Source organism: Ursus maritimus, unplaced genomic scaffold, assembly GCF_017311325.1.
Source record: "Ursus maritimus isolate PB19 unplaced genomic scaffold, ASM1731132v1 scaffold_4, whole genome shotgun sequence".
Lineage (NCBI taxonomy): Eukaryota > Metazoa > Chordata > Mammalia > Carnivora > Ursidae > Ursus > Ursus maritimus.
The window spans coordinates 57,387,559-57,412,351 of record NW_024426552.1 but is presented as its reverse complement, the minus strand read 5'-3'; the positions used below and the strand labels follow the sequence as shown (position 1 = coordinate 57,412,351).

General features: G+C 36.9%; 1 protein-coding gene across 1 annotated transcript in view; it reads right to left on the bottom strand.

Annotated features, from left to right (window-relative positions):
• Positions 1 to 11,505: 11,505 nt before the first annotated feature.
• ATP6V1A (ATPase H+ transporting V1 subunit A) overlaps positions 11,506 to 24,793 on the bottom strand; it is a 57,006-nt gene continuing 43,718 nt past the window's right edge. The window contains exons 9-15 of the mRNA XM_008708237.2: positions 24,507 to 24,629; positions 24,298 to 24,412; positions 23,222 to 23,285; positions 21,638 to 21,841; positions 18,360 to 18,454; positions 16,862 to 17,033; positions 11,506 to 13,863 (exon numbers count right to left, since the gene is read on the bottom strand). Of these exons, the coding sequence (XP_008706459.1) occupies positions 13,771 to 13,863; positions 16,862 to 17,033; positions 18,360 to 18,454; positions 21,638 to 21,841; positions 23,222 to 23,285; positions 24,298 to 24,412; positions 24,507 to 24,629 (866 nt within the window). The 3' untranslated portion in view covers positions 11,506 to 13,770. The remainder of the gene's footprint in view (positions 13,864 to 16,861; positions 17,034 to 18,359; positions 18,455 to 21,637; positions 21,842 to 23,221; positions 23,286 to 24,297; positions 24,413 to 24,506; positions 24,630 to 24,793) is intronic.

Below are 24,793 nucleotides of genomic sequence, written 5' to 3'. Positions count from 1 at the left end.
TCAATGGCTGCTAAGATCATTAGGTGAAATATAAGAGTCTTATAGTCAAGATCGGCTGACAACATGTAAACCCATGATCAGTTTTAACACACACACACACACACACACACACACACAGGATTTGTTTAAACACATAATCATCATAGGACTTGCATTCACAATCTAAAACAACTACAAGTCAACAAGAAAAAGCAAGACAGCTCAATTTTAAAATAGGCAAATTACTTGAACAGGTATTTCATACACCCAGTAAACATAGGAATGGCCCTCAGTCTCATTAACCATAAGAAAAAGACAAATTAAAACAGTAAGATGCCACCAACTACCCACAGATGGATTAGATTACAAAGATTGACAATACCAAGTGTTGATGGAATGTAGAGAACTAGAATTCTCATTTGCTGTTGTTAGGAGAATAAATTGGTAGAATCACTTGGAAAACTGTCAATAACTACTAAAGTTTTAACATAAGCATACCCTATGTCATAGTGCTTCCACTCCTTGGGCTATGCCAAAAATATGCATTCAAATGTACACCAACAGACATATAAAAGAATACTCATAGCAATATTATATGCAGTAGTCCCCAAATTGAACCAACTCAAATATTTATTATCAGCAAGACTGATAAATAATGATATAGCCACACAATTGAATATATAGACGGATGAAAATAACAATAAAATAATGGCTACCTGCAAAAACACAGATGCTTCTCACAAATAGGATTCGGAATGAAAGAAAGCAGATAATAGGGAAACATTCTAATAATTCCATTCATAAAATATTCAAATGTAAATGCCATGTCTTTAGACCTCAGTATTATGGTTACCTCTCGGGTGGGTTGGTGGCTTGGAGGGTCTTGTGGATGCCCCTAATGATCTGATTGTATGTCTGGTTGTTATTTACTTATGAGTGGTCATTTGGTGAAAACCCAAGCTGCACTTTTCTGTTTGTACACTTTAATAAGAGAAGTTTACTTAAAAAGATACCATATATACTGACATGCATAAATGAAGTGGATGAAAGAAGAAAATAAATGAATCCATGAGGAAGCAATTAGATCCAGAATATGGGGTGAAGACAAATCTATGACATGAATAAAAAAGAGGTCCACTCTAGATTTAAAAAACTAAAGAGGCATCAGAACCAAATGTGATGTGTGGATCTTATCTGTATTCTGATTTGAAAAAAAATAAATCCTAAGAATTTATTTAAAAACAATTGGGGAAATGTAAATACCATCTGTGTATTAGCTAATATTAAGAAATTATTTTTGCTAAGCATGATAATCGTGGTTATGGGGTTATGTAACTGTCAGTTATTGTGGTTATGTAAAAAAAAAAAGGAGAAGAAGAAGAAGAAGAAGGAGGAGGAGGAGGAGGAGGAGGAGGAGGAGGAGAAGGAGAAGGAGAAGAAGAAGAAGGAGAAAGAAAGAAAGAAAGAAAGAAAGAAAGAAAGAAAGGCCCTTACTTTTTGCAGATGGATTTTGAAATATTTAGTGGAGAAATTTCATGACAGGTATGGTTTGCTTCAAAACAGTTCAGCAAAAATAATAAATAAAATGTGGCAAAATATAAATAATTGTTCAACCTAGTTAACTGACATCTTGAGTCTTTTTATTGTTGTTGTTTTTAATTTTATTTTTTAATGTAATCTCCATCCCCAACGTGGGGCTTGAACTCATGACTCCAAGATCCAGTGTTCGATCATCTGAGGCAGCCAGGCACCCCTGGAGTTTATTATACCATTATCTCCACTTTTCTGAATATTTGAAATTTTTCATGAAAAAATTTTGTAAAAATTGAGTCTTGTGGTTATACGGGGTTAGGGATGGGTTGGAGAGCAAAGGGATGGTAGGAGGGAAGGAGGTGTGGTTACAAAAGGTCAATAGCAGGGATCCTTGTGGTGTTGGAACTGTTCTGTATCTTGACTAGTGGTAGATACCTGAACCTATATATGTGATGAAATTTCATAGAACTAAATACACACACACACACACACACACACACACACACACCAAGAGAAGGCAACCTGGGGAAATCTGAAGGAGACTGGTGAATTGTATCAATGCTATTATCCTGGTTATGATATTATACTATAGTTTTGCAAGATGTTACCACTGGGGGGAATTGAATAAAGGGTACATGTTATTTCTACATCATGTCCTACAAGTGCATGTAAATCTACAATTATCTAAAAGAAAGTTTAATTTAAAATTAAAATAAAAAATAAGTAAAAATAAAACAATGACATAGCCATGCAACATACCAGGTCTTTAGAAATAGTGATACAGAAGTTTATGCAGACAAATGGTTAGCTCTCTAACATGTATTATTAAGTAAAAAAGAAACCAGATATATAATAACATGTATATTATGCTTCTGAAGGTTTTTAAGTATGTATTTGTGTATATGGGAAATTTCCGGAAGTAAACAGAAAAAGTAGTTGCTTTTGTGAAGTATACCTTATGCTAGGGTTTTGTTTTTGTTTGTTTTTTGTTTTTAAAATTTTGTTGTGGTAAAACATATATAAATGCAAAACTTAACATTTAATTATTTTTAAAAATATTTTATTTTTTTTATTTGTCAGAGAGAGAGTGAGAGAGCACAAGCGGGAGGAGTGGCAGGCAGATGGAGAAGCAGACTCTGCAATGAGCGTGGAGCCTGATGTGGAACTTGATCCCAGGACCCTGGGATCAAGACCTGAGCCAAAGGCAGACGCTTAACCAATTGAGCCACCCAGGTGTCCCCTTAACTACTTTTTTTTTTAATTGTAAGCTCTACACCCAACATGGAGCTTGAACTCACAACCTGGAGATCAAGAGTCAGATATTCTACTAAACGAGCCAGCCAGATACCCCTTAACATTTTAACTATTTTTAAGTATACAGTTTAGCAGCATTAAGTACATTCACGTTGTTGTGCAGCCATCTACAGAATTGTTTTCATCTTCCCAAACTGTAATTCCATACCCGTTAAGCAATGATACCCATACCTCTTTCTCCCAGCTCCTGGCATCCACCAGAATACTTTCTATTAATTTGGCTACTATGAGAACCCCACATCAATGGAATGCTGTTGTATTTTTCATTTTGTGACTGGCTTATTTCACTTAGCAAAATAACTTCAATGTTCATCTATGTTGTAGTATGTATCAGAATTTCCTTCATTTTTAAGGCTGAATAATGTTCCATTGTATGTACAAACCATGTTTTATTTATCCATTCATCCAGTGGACACTTGAGCTGCTTCCCGCTTTTGGTGATTGTGAAAAATGGTGCTATGAACATAGGTATTTAAATAAATATCTCTTCAAGTCCCTGTTCCTTATGTCTTTTTGAAACAAAAATATTTTTAGAGAGCTAAATACATGCATTGCCTATAAAAATATTAAATGCTTAAGAATAAATCTAACAAGAATTGTACTGGACGTCTTTAAAAAAATTTTTTAAATAGATATAAAGAAGCTTTAAAGAAGATAAAAATAAATGGAATCATGTAGCATGTTCATAAATTGGAATATTCAGTATTTTAAAATGTCAAATATCCCTCAAATTTAGATTAAATATAGGGGTGACTCAGTGGCTCAGTCAGTTAAGAGTCTGACTCTTGGTTTCAGCTCAGGTCCTGATCTCAGGGTCCTGGAATCGAACCCCACATCAGGCTCCACACTCATTGCAGAGTCTGCTTGTCCCTCTCCCTCTCCCTCTGCTCCTTCCCCCGCTTGCGCGCTCTGTTTCTCTCTCTTAAATAAGTAAATAAAATCTTCTAAAATATTTAGATTAACTAGACATCTAATTAAAATTATATCTCATTCTAGAATTGCAAGGAACAGCCAAAATTAGAACAGCAAAGTGGTAAGATTTGTTCTGTTATATATCAAAATTTATTATAAAACTGCATTAGTAAAAACAGAGTAGTAATAGTACAGAGATAGACAACTACGAGCAATGAAAACTGATAGGCAACTCAGAAATTCCTCACTTATGTGAACTCTTGATTTAGGACAGAAGTGATACTGCATAGCCATGGGGAAAGGACGGGCTTACAGTAACTGGTTCTGCAAATATCACGCATTCCTGTGGAAAATGAAATTGGATTCTTCTACCTTCCACCACACCTAAATGTGAAAGACCAATAATTTAAACTTCAGAAGATAATATTAGAGAATGTCTTCATGAATTCCAGGATTTTCAAAACAAGACACAAAAAAGTCCCAATCATGAAGGATAAGTAAATTTGATGATATTAAATTTAAAACTTTTATTAATGTAGGAACAGATAATTATAAACAAGTGCTTAACCTATGTAAATGTCTGGTGGAACATGTGAGATTCATGAGGAAGACAGGGTGACTTTTTATTCCTTCACATTTCAAAATATCTAGTGTCTTTGGCCCTGCCCACTAAATGCCACTGGCAAAGAAGTCCCCATTCAAAACATGCACATGGGCACACACACACACACACACACACACACATGTTCACTGTGACTCATTTTAAAGACCTTCATAAATTTCCCAAACATCCCTAGGGATGATGCCACCATCATCCATTACTAAGAAACTGATCTTTGAGATGATGATGAGATTACCATCATGAGAAAGTCATGATCGTGGTTCATGGCTTCCTGGAATGAAGGTTACATCTTCCAATTTGTTTTGCAGATAGATATGGCCTTGTAACTAAGTATGGGCCAGTTTTATGTCGGAAAAGGATGTTTTTCTTATTCCTGATGGATGGAATATGCTTTGTAGGCTTGATGGCAGGAGCTGGAGCAGCCATTTTGGACTTGAGGATGAAAGACATGTACTGAGGATGGAGAACAAACAAACTTGAGTACCTGAAAGTCATGATCCATTTTACCAGTCCTGGGATGCTTACATTTTTGTAAAAGAGATAAGCTTTGACCTCATTTTAACCACATTATTTTGGATTTCTGTTACTCAAGTTAAACCTAATCCTGACTAAAACAGATATTTTTATCATCCCTATTTTACAGATAAGAAAACTGAGAGGTTCGGGGCGCCTGGGTGGCGCAGTCGTTAAGCGTCTGCCTTCGGCTCAGGGCGTGATCCCGGCGTTCTGGGATCGAGTCCCACATCAGGCTCCTCCGCTGGGAGCCTGCTTCTTCCTCTCCCACTCCCCCTGCCTGTGTTCCCTCTCTCGCTGGCTGTCTGTCTCTCTGTCAAATAAATAAATAAAATCTTTAAAAAAAACCCAAAAAACTGAGAGGTTAAATTAATTGCCCAAGGTTGCACAGCTAGTATGTAGCAAAGCTGGGATTTGAAAACCATACAGTCTAACTTGAGATCTTATGCTCTCACTGACCATGATATTTTGTCCCTGCTCTTAGACAAAGGGGCAAGAGCCTACTAGAACAGGAGCAATGGATGATGGGGATGATATTGAAAACAGCCGTGGTTTAAAGCTCTAGTAAGAAATGCACATATATATACATTTAATTAAACATATTATTGTCACTGTCATTCAGGAATTCTTCTCTCAAAAAAGCAAGCCCATTGTTCCTGTCATGTGTGGAGTAAATTATTTTAATGAAGTATCTAATTTTCGGTTCATAACATTTAAATTGACAGGATTTATACTTCATCCCAATTTGCTGTAAAATCAAGGTGCATCTCTCCCTTTCTGCTCAATATATAGACTCTATGGATTGTGTTTCTGTTTACAAAGTTTCAAGGGTTAGTTTAATCTTCTCATGAACGTATATTTTGAGGATTTGGTAAAGCGACATGGATCATTTTTAAAAAATTATTCAAGTATAATTAACATGCAGCATTATATTAGTTTCAGGTATACAACTTAGTGATTCTATATAGGCCATTTTTTTTATGGGCAAAGAATTGTAACTAAAGTTATAATCTAATCAATGCCTTGAGGGTCCAAGTAAGTTGATCACTGAATTTGGGATAAAATACAGGCGATGCGGCACACGCACAATCCCCGTTGGGAAGCCCAAAAAGACACCTCGAAGAAACAAAGCAGCTTTAGAAGTACGTTGTGCAATTTCCTACTTGAGCAGCTCTGTAAATAACAGGGATTTATTTAATTAGGGTTATTAAAAAGAGCATTCTAAGAGTGAACTCTCAAGCTTACCTGCAAGTAGTTTAAACAAGGTAGTAGCGATAAGTGCTCCTACAGGAAAAAATTTATTTGAAATCGTGTCTTGTTCAGTTATTCTATTTCATTTAATTTTTAATTTTAATTTTTTGAGTAAGTTAACAGTCACATGATTCCAACCTTGAGAAATATGTTTTATTATTTTTGAATGTCACATCTGGAGAGTTTTGCGTTTGATGATGAGTTTCTATGTGGAATCAAGCCAACATTCAGGGTCCTTTTAAAAAGTATTTGGCAAGCACTTCTATTTTAACAGGCACTACAACAGTCGTTCTGGCTGCTAACTTACAGGCAGTGTTGCTGTGGTTTCTGAAGACCACCTTCATGATTTTTGTTGCATCTTCTTACTGTGTAGAACTTTCTATACTTCATATTTTTCTTTAACAATAACTCACTTTTAATAATTACTGTTTGGCTACCTCCCTAAGCAAATCCTTGAAGCCTTGGATATGAAGTACTAAAAGTTCACCTCTGTACATTGGCATGTATGCTATTCATGTCTTTCTCTGAAAACCAGTTCATGGACAGAGCTGTGCTGTGCAGATCTCCCTTCAAGGAAAGCCATGCATGTAACATGTTGACCAGCTGCCAGGAGTGTTCAGTGGACAGCCTTCTGCTGTGAGCTCCTTCTGGGTCAGGTTTGCAGATGCCACCTCACCTGAGATTATGTCCTCACAGGGCAGCCTCAACCTGGAGTCCAAGGGAGGCAGGAGTAATAAGGGTCGGCCATTTCAGCCAGATGCGTGTCAACTGTGATTGGCGGGATTTGCTCCAGAGCTTCCTCACGGGAGTGGCCTAGTCTTTGTCAGGCGTGCTTTGTATTTTGATTTCCACCGTGCACACCTTGTTTTGCCCCTTCTTTACTCAATGTCGATTCTGAAGGAACGACTTGCACCCCCATCTCCATCTCAGCTTGTCTCTAGAGAATCTAACCTGCAATGCTGCGCTTGAGGAAATACGGTCCTAAATCGTGTTTTCAGGACAAGTATCAAAGGTCTTCATAATGGCTTTAAAATAAGGCACGAAACTTAAAAATAAAGGCCACGAATATGATTTTATGTGATTGAAGGCAATTTGGCTTTTATACAGGGTATCCAAAACTTTTAGTGCAATTTTAAGTCATCTAGTAAATGCTAGATGTTATTAGCTATTTGGAAGTTATACTAGTATAAGAGCTATTCAGATGACGGTTGAAAAATCAACCTAAAAAATTATCTTAATGGATTTTTTAAAGAAGAATTTGAATCCCAAGACAAATGCTGTTTTTAAAAAATGGAACTAAATTATACCTTTTGTAATTATATTCACAAACTAAGCCTGTGTATGACAAAATTCAAATATGTCACAGAATTTTGATTCCTTTTTGAATTTGCCTGCATATAAAGAAATAGGCAGAAGAGAAACTGCCCGTCTATTCAGTAAATACTGTTAACGATGCTGCTTGAAATCCATACATATAACAATTACTACTGTTCAAATGCCATGGTTTTGGAATACTTTGTCCTCCTGTCAGATTATTCAGAATCTAAATCAGTCAGAATACATGTAAATCAGCACAGCAGTGTTTAAGGTCAGTAACGAGGAATGTCTTAAATAGGATACATGGTTCAGTAAAATTTTGTAACTCTGAGATTGTGGCACAACTAGTTAACATTTGGAGGCTACTTACTTAGTCTCTTTTGTTACCTTTCAGGTCTAAGCATTGACTAAGATACCTGTTTCACGAGATTTGCCCCCTGCTAAGAATTACCTGGGATGTTTGTTAAATTGACTCCTGTACCTTTCCCCTAGAATACATTTCAATTCAGTCCATTTAGGGTGGGTCTGGGAATCTATCATAAATACAGCCCCATATGTTTCAGGGTTCAGAAACAGCTGATCAAGACACATATGCTTATTTAAAACATCAAACCTTCTTTTTATAGTCGTCCACTGCTACTTGGAGGACTGTGATATGTATTCATGGACGTCTGAACACATACTTGTGACTCGCTGTAGCATGTCTGTGTGGTCTCATTAGCTTCGCTGCTCTATGAATGGACTATTCCCCAAATCCTGGTCACCTGTTTGACAAAGTAAATTACTGGTCGCAAAGAGAACTGAGAGTTCCTGAACTGAAAAATTCAAATTTATCACCGCTTCTAGAAAAGTGCAAGTTTAAAATTCAAACAAAAACATGATTTGATTATTAGGTAGAACTTAAAAGCATTTTAAAACCACCTCTAAACATTTCTCAGTGAAAAACTACTTTATTTTTTTTAATTTTTAATTTTTAAAAAATTTTTAAGTGGAGCCCAACAAAGCTACTTTAACTAAATAGAAATCCTTCAGTGTTAAGTTTTTTTCTTTTGGTAAACTTACTAAATATGACATAGGTACAGAAAAGTGCTTGAATCATGTGTGTGAATTCTTACAAAATGAGCACACCCATGTAAGCAGGACCCACAAGAATCAGAGCGGCAACACCCAGAAATCCCCCATATGCTAGCCTCCTACTGTAATATCCCCCTCCCCACCATGTGTAACTGCTATCTTGACTTCAAACACCACGTATTAGTTTTATGGCTTTGAATTCTATATAAATGGAATCATATAGTGTGTGATCTTTGGTTTGGCTTCTTTAACCATTATTATTTGTGAGATTCATACATGTTGCTGCATTAACTCTCATTTCTATATACTGTTTCATCGTGTGAACATGCAATTTTCCTGTCCGTTCTTCCAAACTACCGTTTAGGTGGTTTTCAGTTTGGGGCTATTACAAATAGTGCTGCTATGAACATCTTGGTCCATGTCTTTTGGTGAACATATATGTATTCATTTCTGTTGTAGAAATCGGATAGACCTATGAATGGGATTCCTAGGTGATTAGGTATTCCTAATTCAACTTTGTAGATACTACCAGAATAGTTCTCCAAACTGATTGTACAAATTTATATTCCCACACGTATGACAGTTCTGGCTGCTCCTCGTCCTCAGCAACACTTGGCTTCTGTTCTTTCCATTTTAGTCCTTCTAGTGGGTATGAAATGCTATCACATTGTAATTTTAATTTGCATTTCCTTGGTGACTAGAAGCTAAGCATTTTTCTCATATATTAATGGGCTATTTTGTGAGGTGCCTGTCAGGTCTTTTACCCATTTATCTACCAAAATCTGTCATTTTTTTGTTTTGTCTTTGTTTTGACGTGTAGTTCTTTATGCATTCTGGATACAAGTCCTTTTATTTTATTTTTTTTTAAAGATTTTATTTATTTATTCGACAGAGATAGAGACAGCCAGCGAGGGAGGGAACACAAGCAGGGGAAGTGGGAGAGGAAGAAACAGGCTCCTAGCGGAGGAGCCTGATGTGGGGCTCGATCCCACAATGCCAGGATCACGCCCTGAGCCGAAGGCAGACGCTTAACCGCTGTGCCGCCCAGGCGCCCCTGAATACAAGTCCTTTTAAGGTATTTGTCATTAATTGTTCTTGTTCCTCCATACTTTGATGACTTCTTGTAATTTTGAAAAAAAAGGTTCTTTATTTCCAGACTCACCTCCCTAAACTCTGGTTCAAACTCTGTTTCTCAGTCATGTTTTCCTTCTTCTTAAAATGAGTCATCACACTGTCTATGACTACCTTGTTCAGCCAGTCATTTCTCCCCACTTTTCTTCTGGTGTATCTGTCTTTTTATGTCACATTTATTCAAACCAACTTCCCGGTTCTGAATGAAAAGTACATACATATGTATGTATGTATGTATGTAGTACATACATGATTTAGTACAAAGAGACACTAGAAATCAGAAGGCTTGAACTTCAGCTAAGTGGCAGTACAGCATAAGGCAAATCAGTCAACCTCTCTGGACTTCAATTTCCTCTTCTGTGTTAACGAGAAGGTTGGAATACATGACCCAAATCCTTATTAATCTAAGATGCTGCTTTATTGCAGAAGTATTAAACCCCACACCTGCCTATTTATAACCGTAATAGGTGTACTGTTTGCTGTTTAAAGAACATCTTCTCTTCTAGAAACTTCCAATACAGAGGCAGAATGTAGTGTGCTGATTAAGAGTATGTTCTCTGGCATCAGGCTGCCTGGGTTCAAGGAGTGTCCAGATTTTTTTACAGGGTGCTTCCTTATTTTGTAGAACAATGGCTTTTCGGTTACTGATTGAATGAGCTTTTTGCCCTGGGTTCTTGAGAAGTCTGAAGCAGTTGCTGGTTGTGTCCCACCTAAATCTTGACCGTGACTACCATTTCACTGCACACCAGCCCAACCTCCCAACAACCTGCACCCAAATCTCTTTGCGGGGTTTTCTGTGGCCACCAGTGCCCCATCTACCTGTATGCAAGTGCTGGGCATTGACTCTCCGTCTTTGTGGGAACAGCCTTCACTGGATGACTGACGAGCTGGCTGTCAATCAATGACGGAGGCAAGTACTCCAGTTCTCTTGCACCACAGGTGGGATAACTGAGGTGCATAGTCTTCGGCTGCTCCCAGAACTCCACAGCAGCGTTGTGCTTAATAGTCCAAAGTGTTATATCATTTAATAATGAATTTTTATTGGCTTCGTTCAATTCTGTCTTTACTCCCCTATGGGTGTGTCCTGAGGTCACATCCCAAATAAACTTCCTGTACTCAACTACTTGTCTCAGAGTTAACTTCTGGGGTAACACAAACTAAGAGGGGCCCTTAGAACAACTTCAGTGGCATTTTATCACAGCCCACTTGGGAAAGTTGCTTTCCTTCCCTGTGCTTTTATATTATAGCAATACATTAAAAGAATAACCCAGTGATACTGGGATATTACCAAGCGGACTAAAAATTACCCAAACATTATATAATGAATAAGCTTTCCTATGAATTTTTAAGTATTTCTCTATATAACTTTGACACTTGATAGTAATATACTAATACAGAGTGGTTCATTTCACACTCCTCTTTACTCCCTGGGAAATTTTAAAAATACATTTAAAGAAATAAAATATGTCCCAAGTAACATGTTGCTACATTGGATCTTTAATGATTTGGCTTGCAAAATCATGAATCACAAGACTTTAGTTCATTTGTCAAAAATAGAAATGAGTACCACTGATATCCTTTAATTTATAAGTGCATTTTTATAAACGATTCACCTTTTCAATTTAAAGTAATATTCAGGATGGCATGGGATGCTGTGTACTACACTTCCAAATCATACTGGTATATGATTATAGGACTTCTTGCAGTCTATCGTGAGGGCCCCAATTCAATTTCATGATCTTAATAATCTATAAAGAAAGGGAGAAACGAAAAATTTTAAAGTTCATACTGAAAACAGTAAGTCAAAATACAAATAGGTGGTAGGTTTTCTAGCAAATATACACACACACAAAAAAATGTTAATTTAAATCGACTTTTTATTCTTTCATAGATTTTAACAATTATACACAACTTTTAACATAAAGATAGTGAAATCTCAAGGATAAGGAGGCAATATATATGGTCTCTTCTATTCGTTCTTCAGGATGGAAGGAAATTTCCAAAGGGTACAATGTGTGAGATTTAACACTGGAAAAATACATATGAAACTTGTTTAACTGGCTCCACTTAGGACCAGGCATAGCACAATAAATATAGAACTACATCATCTTTTTAAAAGATTGTGGTAATTTTAACACATTCTTACCAAAGAAATATAATCAGTGACCAATTTGAAATTCTACAACATATAGGTGGAGGGACACTTACAATGAATATCAGAGCATCTTCCATCTCCAGCATCTTCACACCCATACATCAACATTCTTAAAAGGGAGTAGGAATTACATTGTAAATTCAGAACAACAAAAACAAACTTGGTCAAACTTTCTTCATCATATCATTCATTACTATCACAATCCTAGTTTGCTGGTAGGTTTAAGGTAGGAATAGAACATTTTTGAAATCCTTTTCATTTCCACTGGTCTTAGGGCCTCTGGGTAGGAGGCCACATTGGAAGCAAACTGATAAAGCAGCACCATTAAGTCCGCATCTCAACAAATCACTGCATAATTTTTATCTTCCAATATTCGGAAAGGTTAAAAAAAAAAAGATGCATGGAAGAATATCTACCCAGAATAGCAAGCCACTGTAAAAACATGCAATCTGCAAGGATTTCAACAAACTACAGCTGAATTCTCTACTCACGGCATCTTTCCTTAACGGACCAAAAGAAATATGTTACCTAAACATTAAATAATAATATACTGAGGCATAAAATAAATACTTTATTTATGCTATTTGGGTATTTGAGATTGTTAGACATGTTCATATACCCTTTCCTCTTCCCAAAGAGGAAGCAATGGTGCCAGCACTATTGGTCAGAAAGAGTTAAGGAGAAACTGTTGCTCTCAGAGCTGTTCTGCAGTGTGCCTTATACAGACACAGAAATTATTATTTTAGAACATATACTGAAAAGACAGGATGAAATGATCTTTTTTTCACATGACCCAGATTCTGTCATCGGCAGATGTAAGAATTAATTTCGCCCCTATTAAACAGAATGGAAACTGTTATGCTGTTATTGCTACAGATATTCCGAGAAATCTTTTGAGCCAGTAAACTGGTAAACTGGGTGTTCAAAAGTTCACTAAGCAAACAAACATACCAACACATGACACATATCATTATCTTGTAAAAATGTAATGCCACTCTGGCCCCAAGAATTACTACAGTCCAGCTGGTCCTTAATGGTGCAAACAGCCTTTAACCACACTGAATACCTTCTCTGTGGCATTTTACTGCCCATCACACTGCCACGTGATTCTTAGAAGCTCAGGCTTCTAAGACGTTTAAGGAAAAGAAAAGGGTGTGATGTGGATCAAGTTCCCGGTGATTGTTTTAAATGTGATTTTAAAAAGAATTTCCTAGTAACGTAGGAGTATAGTCCTTGATACTGAATTTTTCATACTGAAATAAAATATGCTTTAACAAGATGATGTTTAAGTTTGACCACCTGGCTCCTTTTCCACTTTTTTTTTAGAGGGTACTGATTCATATACTGTGCTGAGTCCCACAAATGCCTGTTTTAAAAACAGTAGAGTTCCCAACAGTTTCCTATAAACATTCCTGATTTACACTGGGGAAAGCAATGCATAATTGGAACATTAATCATTCATGTTTTTAAAAAAGCAATTATATCCTGCAAAGCAGTTACTTAGCAAAATGCTAAGCTGCAAATAACCTTACCACACAGATATTGAGTCATTTCACAAAGTACCTGTCAAAATATATAGAAATCTGGCCTTCCATTCCAAATCTATTGCAAAGAGAGTACATGCAGTAGTCCTGTTTAGAATTTCATGGCGATGAGGAAAGGGAAACCTAGGACAAGGAGGCATGTCACTCTACAGACAAGTTTACAGTAGTGTAGCCATTATACGTCATATTTACTACATTCACCACTTCGGAGAAAGGATCATGGAGGCCCTTCAAACACTGGACCAAAGGAATGTTTGTTTTATATAAGACCTACCAGATAAACAGAGAAACAAATGATAACACACATAGGCACTAGTCTCAAAGCTGCACAATAAAGAAGCAAAGGGTTTGGAGATGAGAAATTTAGGAAAATACACACATACGAGAGGAGCTTGCTGAGGAAAGGAAGGAAAGAAATCACAGTTCTAGTCTTCAAGGCTACGAAATGCGTTCTGCATATCTTCAAGAAGTTGTGCGTAGTCGGCCTTGATCTTTGCCTCACCGTCCTTCACTGGATCCTGAAGAAAGACATTACAGAACTCAACTGACCTTTGGAAAATAATTTTCAGAACAGGTACTTATATTGAACATATTTGGAGTATTAGGTTAAGTGAGATATACTGGCAAAACGCAGGCAGGAGTCAAAATTATCCTTATTTTCCTTTAAGAGTAGAAATGTATGTAAGGAGGAATAGTCCAACCTAACAGAAAGAAGACAAAATTTTGATTCCCCTGAAACTAATAATACACTATGTTAACTAAATTGCATTTAAATACAAAATTTAAAAAAAAAAGACAAAAGTTTGGTTTTGTATTTGGCTTGCTAACTGTATTCAAAGACCAATGGATTTGTCCTCAACAATATGCAAAATATGGGGAAATTATGCAGTATCACATATCAGATGCATTCTACTGCATGTACATGATAGTTGGAATTCATTTAGTCAAAACATAATTTACTGTTCAAGGTCTCATAATATCACGTTGGCACAGGGAAGTAAAATTTCTAAAATAATCTTAAAAGGCAACACATTTTAAATCCCTATGGAAAACAACTTAATTGAGCGGTATGTGTAAAAGAGACTTTAAAATATTTAATTTTCTAATCGAATTGGTCTACTTCTGGGAACCTGTAATAGGAAAATACACAAAACCAACTACATAAACAAAGCTGTCCATACCAACAATTGGAAATTTCCCAAATACTTAACAATAGAAAAATATTACTCTCCAGCCACAAAATAATGCTACAGAAGAATATTTAATGGCATAAAAAAATAACTGAGGGGCGCCTGGGTGGCTCAGTTGGTTAAGCGGCCGACTCTCGATTTCAGCTCAGGTCGTGATCTCAGGGTCCTGGGATCGAGCCCTGTGCCTGGCTCTGCGCTTGGTGAGGAGTCTGCTTGAGGACTCTCTCTCCCTCTGCCCCTTCCCTACTTGTGCTCTTGCTCTCTCTCAAATCAATAATAAATCTTTAAAAAGAAAACAAGAGCTTAAAAAAAAAAAACCTGAGATATGAATTTGATACAGTGTGCACCTAAACAGGAAAAAGATACCACCTTGAATCACACTACTAGAAATCATCACTATATTACTATCTCTTATTTATTTATTCATTCATTTATTTTAAATTTATTTTTTTTTAAGAGAGCTTTTCCCCTCAGGTCAGGATAAGAGGAGGAGGTCCACTAGCACCACTTTTTTTTTTTTTTAAGATTTTATTTATTTATTTGAGATAGAGTGAGAGAGAGTGAGCATGAGCTGGGGGACAGAGGGAGAGGGAGAAGCAGGCTCCCTACTGAGCAGGGAGCCTGATGCAGGACTCGAACCCAGGATCATGACCTGAGCCAAAGGCAGATGCTTAACCGACTGAGCCACCCAGGCACCCCTATTGCATATATTTGTATCCTCTTCCTATGAATGTATAATTTTATTTATTTCAGTATAATTAATATACAGTTTTGTATTAATTTCAGGTGTACAATACAGTGATTCTTTTTTTTAATCTTTTTTTAAAAGATTTTATTTATTCATTTATCAGAGAGAGCACAAGCAGGGGGAATAGCAGGCAGAGGGAGAAGCAGACTCCCTGCTATGCAAGGAGCCTGACATGGGACTCAATCCCAGGACTCTGGAACTGTGACCTGAGCTGAAGGCAAATGCTTAACTGACTGAGCCACCCAGGCGCCCCAATAACAGTGTACTCTTAATTCTCTTCACCTATTTCACTCATCCCCCTACCCATCACCCCTCTGGCAACTACCAGATTGTTCTCTATATGAGAATCTGTTTTTTGGTTTGTCTCTTTTTTCCCTTGTTTGTTTCTTAAATTCCATATGAGTGAAGTCATATGGTATTTGCCTTCCTCTGACTTATCTCATGTAGCATCATACTTTCTAGATCCATCCACGTTGCAAGTGGCAAGATTTCATTCTTTTGTATGGTTGAGTAATACTCCATGGTATGTGTGGGTGTATCATATTTTATCCATATGAATGCATAATTTTCAAAAATAAAATTTGGATCAAATTACATACAGAATTTTTTTGCAACCTGATTATTTTCATTCATTACATCATAAACATTTCCCCATTATCTTTGGATTTTCTTTGAAAAAAGCAGTATTAATGTCTTCATAGTATTCTTGCTATAATTGTACATGCCATAACGTACTGTTGACCCTGTTCCCTCTTGAATGACATTTAAGAAGTTTAATAATCTTTTATACACTCATATAAAAAAATCTGATTATTGTGTGTCAACTATACTTCAACTAAACAAAAAAAAAATCTCTGATTATTTCCTTGGGTTATATATGTTTTGAATTGGAATGACAGTACTCAAAGACTGTGACTATTTTAAAATTCTTGATAGAGTATCTATTTTTACAGATTTACTTTCAACCTATAGTGTAAACAAACACTATATATAACACATGGTCAGAAAATCGTTCTCAATTTCTCAATAGGTGATTAGTAAATATACTTCGATGTCATGACTTAGAAATAATTAAATACAACCCAACTGATCAAATATTTTAAAAAAATCTTACACATTCGAGCTTCTACTGATAATTTCATTTAATTATCTATTTACGTTGTGTACTTCAAAAAAAAAAACTGAGAATCCACCTAAAAGTCAAAAATGATGTGTAATAGGATACTTAGAAGTAAACAGCGTAAGACGGTATGGAGGTAAGACGGTAATAGATACTTGAGGAAAAATAATTGCCGCTCAGCCATGATTTTAGCTCTAAATTGCCTGGCAGTTAAGACAAAAGGGAAAACATGTCAGCATTTATTTTAGACATGACATACTATAATTTTTATCTCTAGAATTCCTATTTGAATGTAAATTCGCAGTCTCTTCTGGTTTTACATAACCTGAGCATGGGTGAAAATGAAAAACCCAAGTTTCACACACCAGGTTTGTGAATAAATAGGTTGGTTGTAAAGAGTTAAAAAAACAAAAAGAAACATTTCCTACCAAAAAAAGTTAAGTAGAAACAAAACACACCTTGAATTTCATGGAGGAAAGTTTATAGAGGATCTCCCCCATGTGCTCACGGATGATGGACCATGTGATTTTACTGTCGCTCTGTGCGGTGGTTTCAACAGCTCTGCGGGCCATGTCATAAAATGCAATCATGTTGGACAGCATCCCGACTGTCTTGTAGAATGGGCAGAACCTAGTGTATAAATGAAAACCAAAATGATTAATAAAAATAAAATCCAAAGCAGGTTCATACTTCATCTATAAAATACCAGAACATTAGCTTCTTTATTTGAAGATGCAGACTACTTATCTTTATTGGATGATAATAATGAATGGAAAAAAAAAAAAGTGGAAAAGACTAACAACTACCTGACCAGAGCTTTTGGGTAGAGATGGAATATGGGGATGGGTAGATGGAGATATTTATTTAAGAGTGATGTTTATTTTTATCTATTAAAACAATCAGAGAGGAAGAACAAATCAAACAGTACTGCTATAATCTAACAACTCTCTGAAGGTTTGTTTTTATACAGCGTAGTTAAAGGAGTAACCCAAATGGTAAAATAACCAAGTTGCAAAGACTCCTTGTGATAGTGGAGTTAAGGTTTATTGAGTAACAGAAAAGCAGAAAACTGCAATTTCCCAAAGTGAATAGCAGTCCCTCCCCCCATTAATGTGTTCATTTTCACTTACCCACACCTTTTAATAATGAGGACACACAAATTAATATTCAACACGGATCACATGCATGCTTTCCGACACATTTAAACACACTTGCATACATAATTTCACGTACATTCTGTATTATGCTTTCTGAAGAATTTTCCCTTGGTTGAATTATCTTTGTATGGGTGGCCAGAACTTCTTAAGTTCCTGATATAGATTTTTGAGGCTTACTGATTATATTGCCGTATTTTCTGCTTGTCCTACATTCTGGTAATTTTCCTATGTGTTCAGTTCCCTCTTCAGTCCAAATATGATTTGAGGGAGAAAAGCTAGCCTATGATGAAAGGGCTCAATTTATCAAAGTTTAAAAGAAATGGAGACTTTAAAGAAGCCACAGCAGTAATAGACACAAGTGGGACATCTAACAGAGACTATGGCAGAAAGAAAGAGACTAGGACTACTGGGAAATGGGGCAGGGAAGTAAGACATAATTACTTCGGAAAAGAGTAGAAGTGCCATGGGCAGTTGTAAGATGGAGGTAGTGAGAAAAGCAGCTGAAGGAGGCAATGATCCCCGGGCTCCACACCCTATGCCACAATCTAATCTAATTAAGGATGGCTGGATAATGAGTGAAGAAAATACTGTCATAACTGCACAAATGAGCAAAATCAAAGATAAGGGGACATATTAGATCGTTAGATATTTGTTATGAAAATACAAAATAAACCTATATATTTAGTCAGAGTTGTGTCTGTAGGAGGAAAAAAAAAAGGATTTCTAACGTGGAGGCAGCTCTTTCTTCAAAACTCAATAGAAAATCCTCAAATAAAAAAGGAAAATCAGGATAGGTTACCTGTCATAAGGAGTATATCCATTTTGTTGTAAGAAATCATCTTTGATAAGTTTTGCTACCTCCAGGGTGATTTTATCTGTTTCTGCTAGAGAAGCCTAGAAGAAAAAAAATTTTTTAGAAATTTACTTCCATAATATAGGACCAGTGACTGTAATCAATTAAGTAAGCAAAAACTACATAATCAACACACAATCATCTACCATTAACAAATTCACTTCGTAACTGCTTGTTGACTTTTTTTTTATTGTGGTAAAAACATGTAAGTTTTTTATCTTAACCATTTAAGTGTAGTTCAGGAGTGCTCAGTATACTCGCATTGTTGTGAAACAGATTTCCCTAACTGGTCACCTTGCCAATCTGACACTCTACAACCATTAAATAGCCGTCCTCCTTTTCCTTCTCTCCCAGAACCTGTTAACTACCATTCCACTTTGTTTCTATGAATGTGACTACTTTAGATGGAATCACACGGTATTTCTCTTTTTGTGACTGCTCTATATCACTTAACATAATGTCCTCAAGGTTCATCCATGTTGTAGCATGTGTTAGATTTTTCCTTTCTTTTTAAGGCTGGATAATATCCCATGGCATATATATACACACACCACCTTCTGTTTATCCATTCATTAATCAAAAGACAGGTGGGCTGCTTCTACCTCTTAGCTACTGTGAATAAGTGCTGCTACGAACATGGGTATACAAATAGATTAACGTTCTTTTTTTGATACTCTTTCTTCACATCCTGTCTTGCTAGCTTAACTATTTGAATTCTGAGTCTTGAGTTTTGTTTCAAAAAAAATCTATACATCCCAGAAACAGTTACTTTAAAAAAAAAATTACATGGTGTTTAGAACCCTGTAAATGCATGGAGTGCCTAGCTGGATTAGTCAGTGGAGTGTGCAACTCTTGATCTTGGGGTTGTGAGTTTGAGCCCCATGTTGGGAGTAAAGATTACTTAAAAATAAAATCTTAAGGGGGGCGCCTGGGTAGCGCAGTCGTTAAGCATCTGCCTTTGGCTCAGGGCGTGATCCTGGCGTTCCGGGATCGAGTCCCACATCGGGCTCCTCCGCTGGGAGCCTGCTTCTTCCTCTCCCACTCCCCTGCTGTGTTCCCGCTCTCGCTGGCTATCTCTCTGTCATATAAATAAATTAAAAAAAAAATAAAAATAAAAATAAAATAAAATCTTAAGGAAAAAAAAGAAAAATTACGTAAATGCAAAGTATAGTAAGCATGTACTTCTCTATGTCTGAGTGCTGTTAGAGCTGCTTTAAGTATCACTGTCTCAAAAGCAATCACTTTGGGAACCAGCCTAAACAGCCTAGCCGGTAAAGATTTGTTGGAAATTGTGGCAAAGACAGGCCCAGTAAGGTAAGTGCAGTCATTTGTCATCTCTGTGCAACTAAGCTCTTTAGAGGTAAGGATCAGGTCTTCTTTCTTTTCTTTCTCCTGTTTTTTAACTCCCTTTTATCCCTAATCCCCTCTTCAAACGGAAGTATTAAAATGTGTTTTATGTGTAACCTTTTATGTGCATAAATTCATGTAAAATGTGTATTTTACTTTGGATTAGTACTTTATGTGAAGCGGTCCCATTTGTGTCTTTGGCACTTTTTCAGATCCATCCATGTTGCTGTATGCCACATCATTCTCCATGGTATGCAATTTCCCGATTTTTTTTCTTTTTTTAGAGATAGAACATGAGGTGGGGGAGGGGCAGAGGAAGAGAGACAATTCCAAGCAGGCTCCACACCCAGCATGGAGCCCAATGCAAGGCTCAATCCCATGACCCCGCGATCATGACCCGAGCTGAAATCAAGAGTCAGGCAATGGGTGGCTCAGTCGGTTAAGCGACCGACTCTTGATTTCGGCTCGGGTCATGATCTTGGGGTTGTGGGACGGAGGCCTGTGTTGGGCTCCGTGCTGACCATGGAGCCTGCCTGGGATTTTCTCCTTTCTCCTTCTTCCTCTGTCCCTCCCCCTGCTCGCTCTTGCTCTCTCTCTCTCTCAAAGGAAAAAAAAGGAAAAAGAAAAAAAAGCAAACAATTATAAATAACTAATCAACTTCAAATATTTCTTCCACATTGGTTGAGATGTCCTTTTTCCATTATATTAATTACACTGGTGAGTTACAATAATAGATTTTCTGTGTTGAATCATATTTGCATTCCTGAGATAAACTTTACTTGCTCATGATACATTATTTTATTCTTTTTAATACCCTACAGAATCTAGGTTTTTGATACCTACATTCATAAACAAAATTAGCTTGAGATTTTTTGGTCTTAAATTCTTTGTCTGGTTCTGGAAGTCTTCTGTTTCTAGTTCCTCTTACCTATGGCCACAGTACTCATTTATAAATAATGAGTACTTGATATGTGGTAGCTATGTAATAATACTATCATTTGTAGAAAAAGAAATTAGGAAGTGACTTTATAAATCCTTCTGATTCCTAGCCCTGGTGCTCCTGCAAAAATATAATATATCCAAACCATGCCACCTCTAATTTGGCTGGTGATGGGAACATTCTATTTCAAGAAATAAAAGTAAATCAAGTGTTTCTTTCTCATCTACAGTATAACCAGGACTATGCCAAGTGCTACAAAGGATCAAAAAGAATACAAAGCCCTAATAATTTAGTTACTCCTTTTGATTGACCATATTGAAGTACAAGTCCCTCTTTTTGAATCTGGGCAAGATCTGTGGCTGCTTTGACCAGAACGTTAGAAGTGATATACTAGTTTTAGGGCCCAGGTTTAAGAGGCTGTTGGTTTCCACTTCCTCTCTTTTTAGTTACTCTCTCTGAGAGCCCTAAACTGTCACATGGAGGCACTACATAGAGAGAAAAATGCCCAGCCAACCCCTAGCTATTCTAGCCATCTTAGCCCAGGCACTAAACACATGAGGGAAGAAACTTTCAGATGATGCCAGCCTCAGCCACCATATGACTGCAACTGTACGAGGGGCCGAGCAAGAATTTCAATGGTCCATCAACCCCAAAACTATGAGCAGTAAAACACTGTTCAAACCACTAAGTATTAGGAGTGGTTTCTTACTCAACAATAGATAATCAAAACAATAATCATCTTTCTACCTTCCATAACACAAATAGGACCTTCAAATATCTGCTGGATAAAGGACAAGCTAAACTTCTATTAGTTCAAAAAATATTTAATATGTACTCATTTTGCTAGGCAAGAATCTGTATATCCAAGGTTCTATCTGTCCTTACAACCTGCCGATATAACTCACAGACCTGTCCTCCATGGGACTTAACCACTCACCTTTCCCACAAGTTGTACAATTTCTGCCAGGTCTTCTTCTTCCTGCAGAATCTCCTTAGCTTTGGTCCTCAGAGGAACAAATTCCGTGAACTGTTTGTCATAGTACTCGTCCAAGGCACGCATGTACTTGCTATAGCTGATTAGCCAGTTGACAGAGGGGAAATGCTTACGCTGAGCTAGTTTCTTATCTAAGCCCCAGAACACCTGATTTAAAAACAAAACAAACAAAATACAATGATTTTTCTTAAAAAAAAAAAAATTTTTTTTTTAAGTCTTAAAGTATACTTGTTTGTCCTAAATATGCAATTCTAATATTTTGGTCAAATTATCAATCTTTTTAGTCTATCCCACATATAATTGAAATAGAATACAACTTACAATTAAAAAACATATTCCTTTTAGTTTCAGGATGGATATTATCTATAAATCAAATTCAAACTGTATCTGAATTTCCTTAATAGTGTGGCAAATCTGATAGTTAGAAGAAAAATGAATGGACTCTTCTGAAGATTTATTATGGTGCCGTATAAACAGAGGAACCAGAAAATGCTTACTCAGATAGAATAGATTCTTCACTTTTGATTAAACATCTCGAAACATTCTGACTAAATTCAACTCCCTATGATTAAGGGCCAATCCAATAAGATCTAACAGTCATTTTTCTGAGGCCAAATGTTCACGTATTATTTTATGCATTCTTAACTTTGCTTGCCCTTTCCCTGAAATTGAAACTCAAAATGTTAGCAAAGATTAAACATCTTGAGAGTTATAAATATAGCCTCTGCCATTTCTTTTTATCAGATACTGACAGAAACACAAGCAAATATTCTCTTCTTCCCCCATGAATAATACACACGCTTATGAATATATCACATTTATTCTTTACTATAGCCCTGATTTGTATACATCTTTCATTTAGGCTTCTTTTGATGGCCAAGTTGACTAGCTATCCACTACAATTCATGCCTTGTCACTGGGAAGCAGCTGCGTAGGTAGAAGCTACATTTTCCAGCTTTGCTTCATCTGGGTGTGGCCAACAGAATGAGTGGGGTGACTGCATCTGACCCAGAGTTCACAGTGTGGGTGTGCCTTCTCCAGTTTCCCTCATGTCAGCCAGATGCAGACGGCTACCAGGCTAGGTGGTGGTGGAGCCCCAAGCTGGGAGTAACCCTGGTCTCTGAATTACCAGTGAGTGGAAAAGAGCCGCCCTCTGATACGATCATCTGCTTTAAACCATACTATGAGAAAAAAGAAACTTCTACTGAGTTTTTGCCATTACGCATTTTTAGGCCTATTTGTTTGTACAACTAGGGTTACTCTCACTTAAAGGCTATATTATTCTAACACTAAAAAAACTTTGCTATTCTGGATGTATTTTCCACTTGTAGAAATTAAGTTTATTATAAATCTTAGGCAAAGAGCTAAGAAAGAATGGACAGTATTAAAAGCTCTCCGTGACAAGAATGTTCCTAAAACAGACTTTCCTGTAGTGAGTAAGTTAAATACTTCACGATGACGTAGGTGACATTAGAGCAGAGCTGGGGCGGGAAAGCTCAGAAGTTGACTACCTAGGAAAAGATGTACCTGAACAATACCAAGAGTAGCAGATGTAACTGGATCAGAAAAATCACCACCAGGCGGAGAAACCCTAAATTTAAAGGGAAAATAAAAGTCATTAGAGAAGTTTAAGAAAAGTAACTGGCATATGAAAATAAAAATTGTTTAAAAGTCAATATTAATGTAAATAACTTTAGAACTAACCTTTTTTTTTTTTAAGATTTTATTTATTTATTAGAGAGAGAGAGAGCCAGACAGCACAAGCGAGGGGTGAGGGCAGTGTATGACAGTAAAGGGAGAGGGAGAAGCTGGCTCCCCACTGAGCGGGGAACCCAAGGCGAAACTCAAACCCAGGACCCTGGGATCATGACCTGAGCCAATAGGCGCCCCTAGAACTAACCTTTAGAACTAAACTTTAGAACTAAGAAAAACTTACATACAAATGTTAATAAAAATCAGTACTAAGTTGCAAATAACAATGGTAACTATTGAACACCTTCTAGTTCTAGAAATGAGAGATATAATCAGTTTCATGATTATAATCAAAAGATGATGGGGCGCCTGGGTGGCACAGCGGTTAAGCATCTGCCTTCGGCTCAGGGCGTGATCCCGGCGTTCTGGGATCGAGGCCCACATCAGGCTCCTCCGCTATGAGCCTGCTTCTTCCTCTCCCACTCCCCCTGCTTGTGTTCCCGCTCTCGCTGGCTGTCTCTATCTCTGTCGAATAAATAAATAAAATCTTTAAAAACAAACAAACAAAAAGATGAAACAGGAAGGAAGAAAAAGCTCTAAAAACAAAGTATGGCTTTATGTAGTGATCATGGATCTTCATTTTGTTTTTACCATGATACAATCTTACCCTTAACATGTCTAATTTTCTAAGTTCTTAAGACATTGTGACTTAAATATAATAAATCAGTGAAGTCAAATAACCAGAATATGCAGAGAGAACCTAAACATATACACTGTAAGGAGCTCCTTGGATGACCCTGGAGTGCAATCTTGGTTAAGAACTACTACCCTCAGAGGAAGCTGAATTTTTTCTCTTTAAAATAAATGACTTTTAATTTGTCTTTTGAAAAGTAAACAGTTGAGGTGCTTACGCTCCTACAATGCTGACACTTCCTTCTCTTTCAGGATTTCCAAGACATTTCACCCTGCCTGCTCGCTCATAGAAAGAGGCCAGACGGGCACCAAGATATGCGGGATATCCACTATCTGAAAAAAACAAAGAGAAATTTTAAGAGAGATTCTAAGCCAGTCCTAAAAATCCTATCAGCCTTCTTACGTGATAAGCAATACAAAGACTTACCTGCAGGCATTTCAGCTAAGCGGCCGGAGATTTCTCTAAGGGCCTCTGCCCATCTAGAGGTAGAGTCAGCCATCATACTGACGTGATAACCCATGTCACGGAAATATTCTGACAGCGTAATTCCTAGATTGGGAAGAATATTGCAAGTTACAATTCTACAATATACAATCCTAACTTTGTCACCCTTGAGAAAACTTTAAAACAATAAGTACATGAGGCAGACTGCTAGCTGTTCACCAAAATCTGTTTTCCCTCTTTTTTTGTGCACACAGTTGAATTATGTTTCC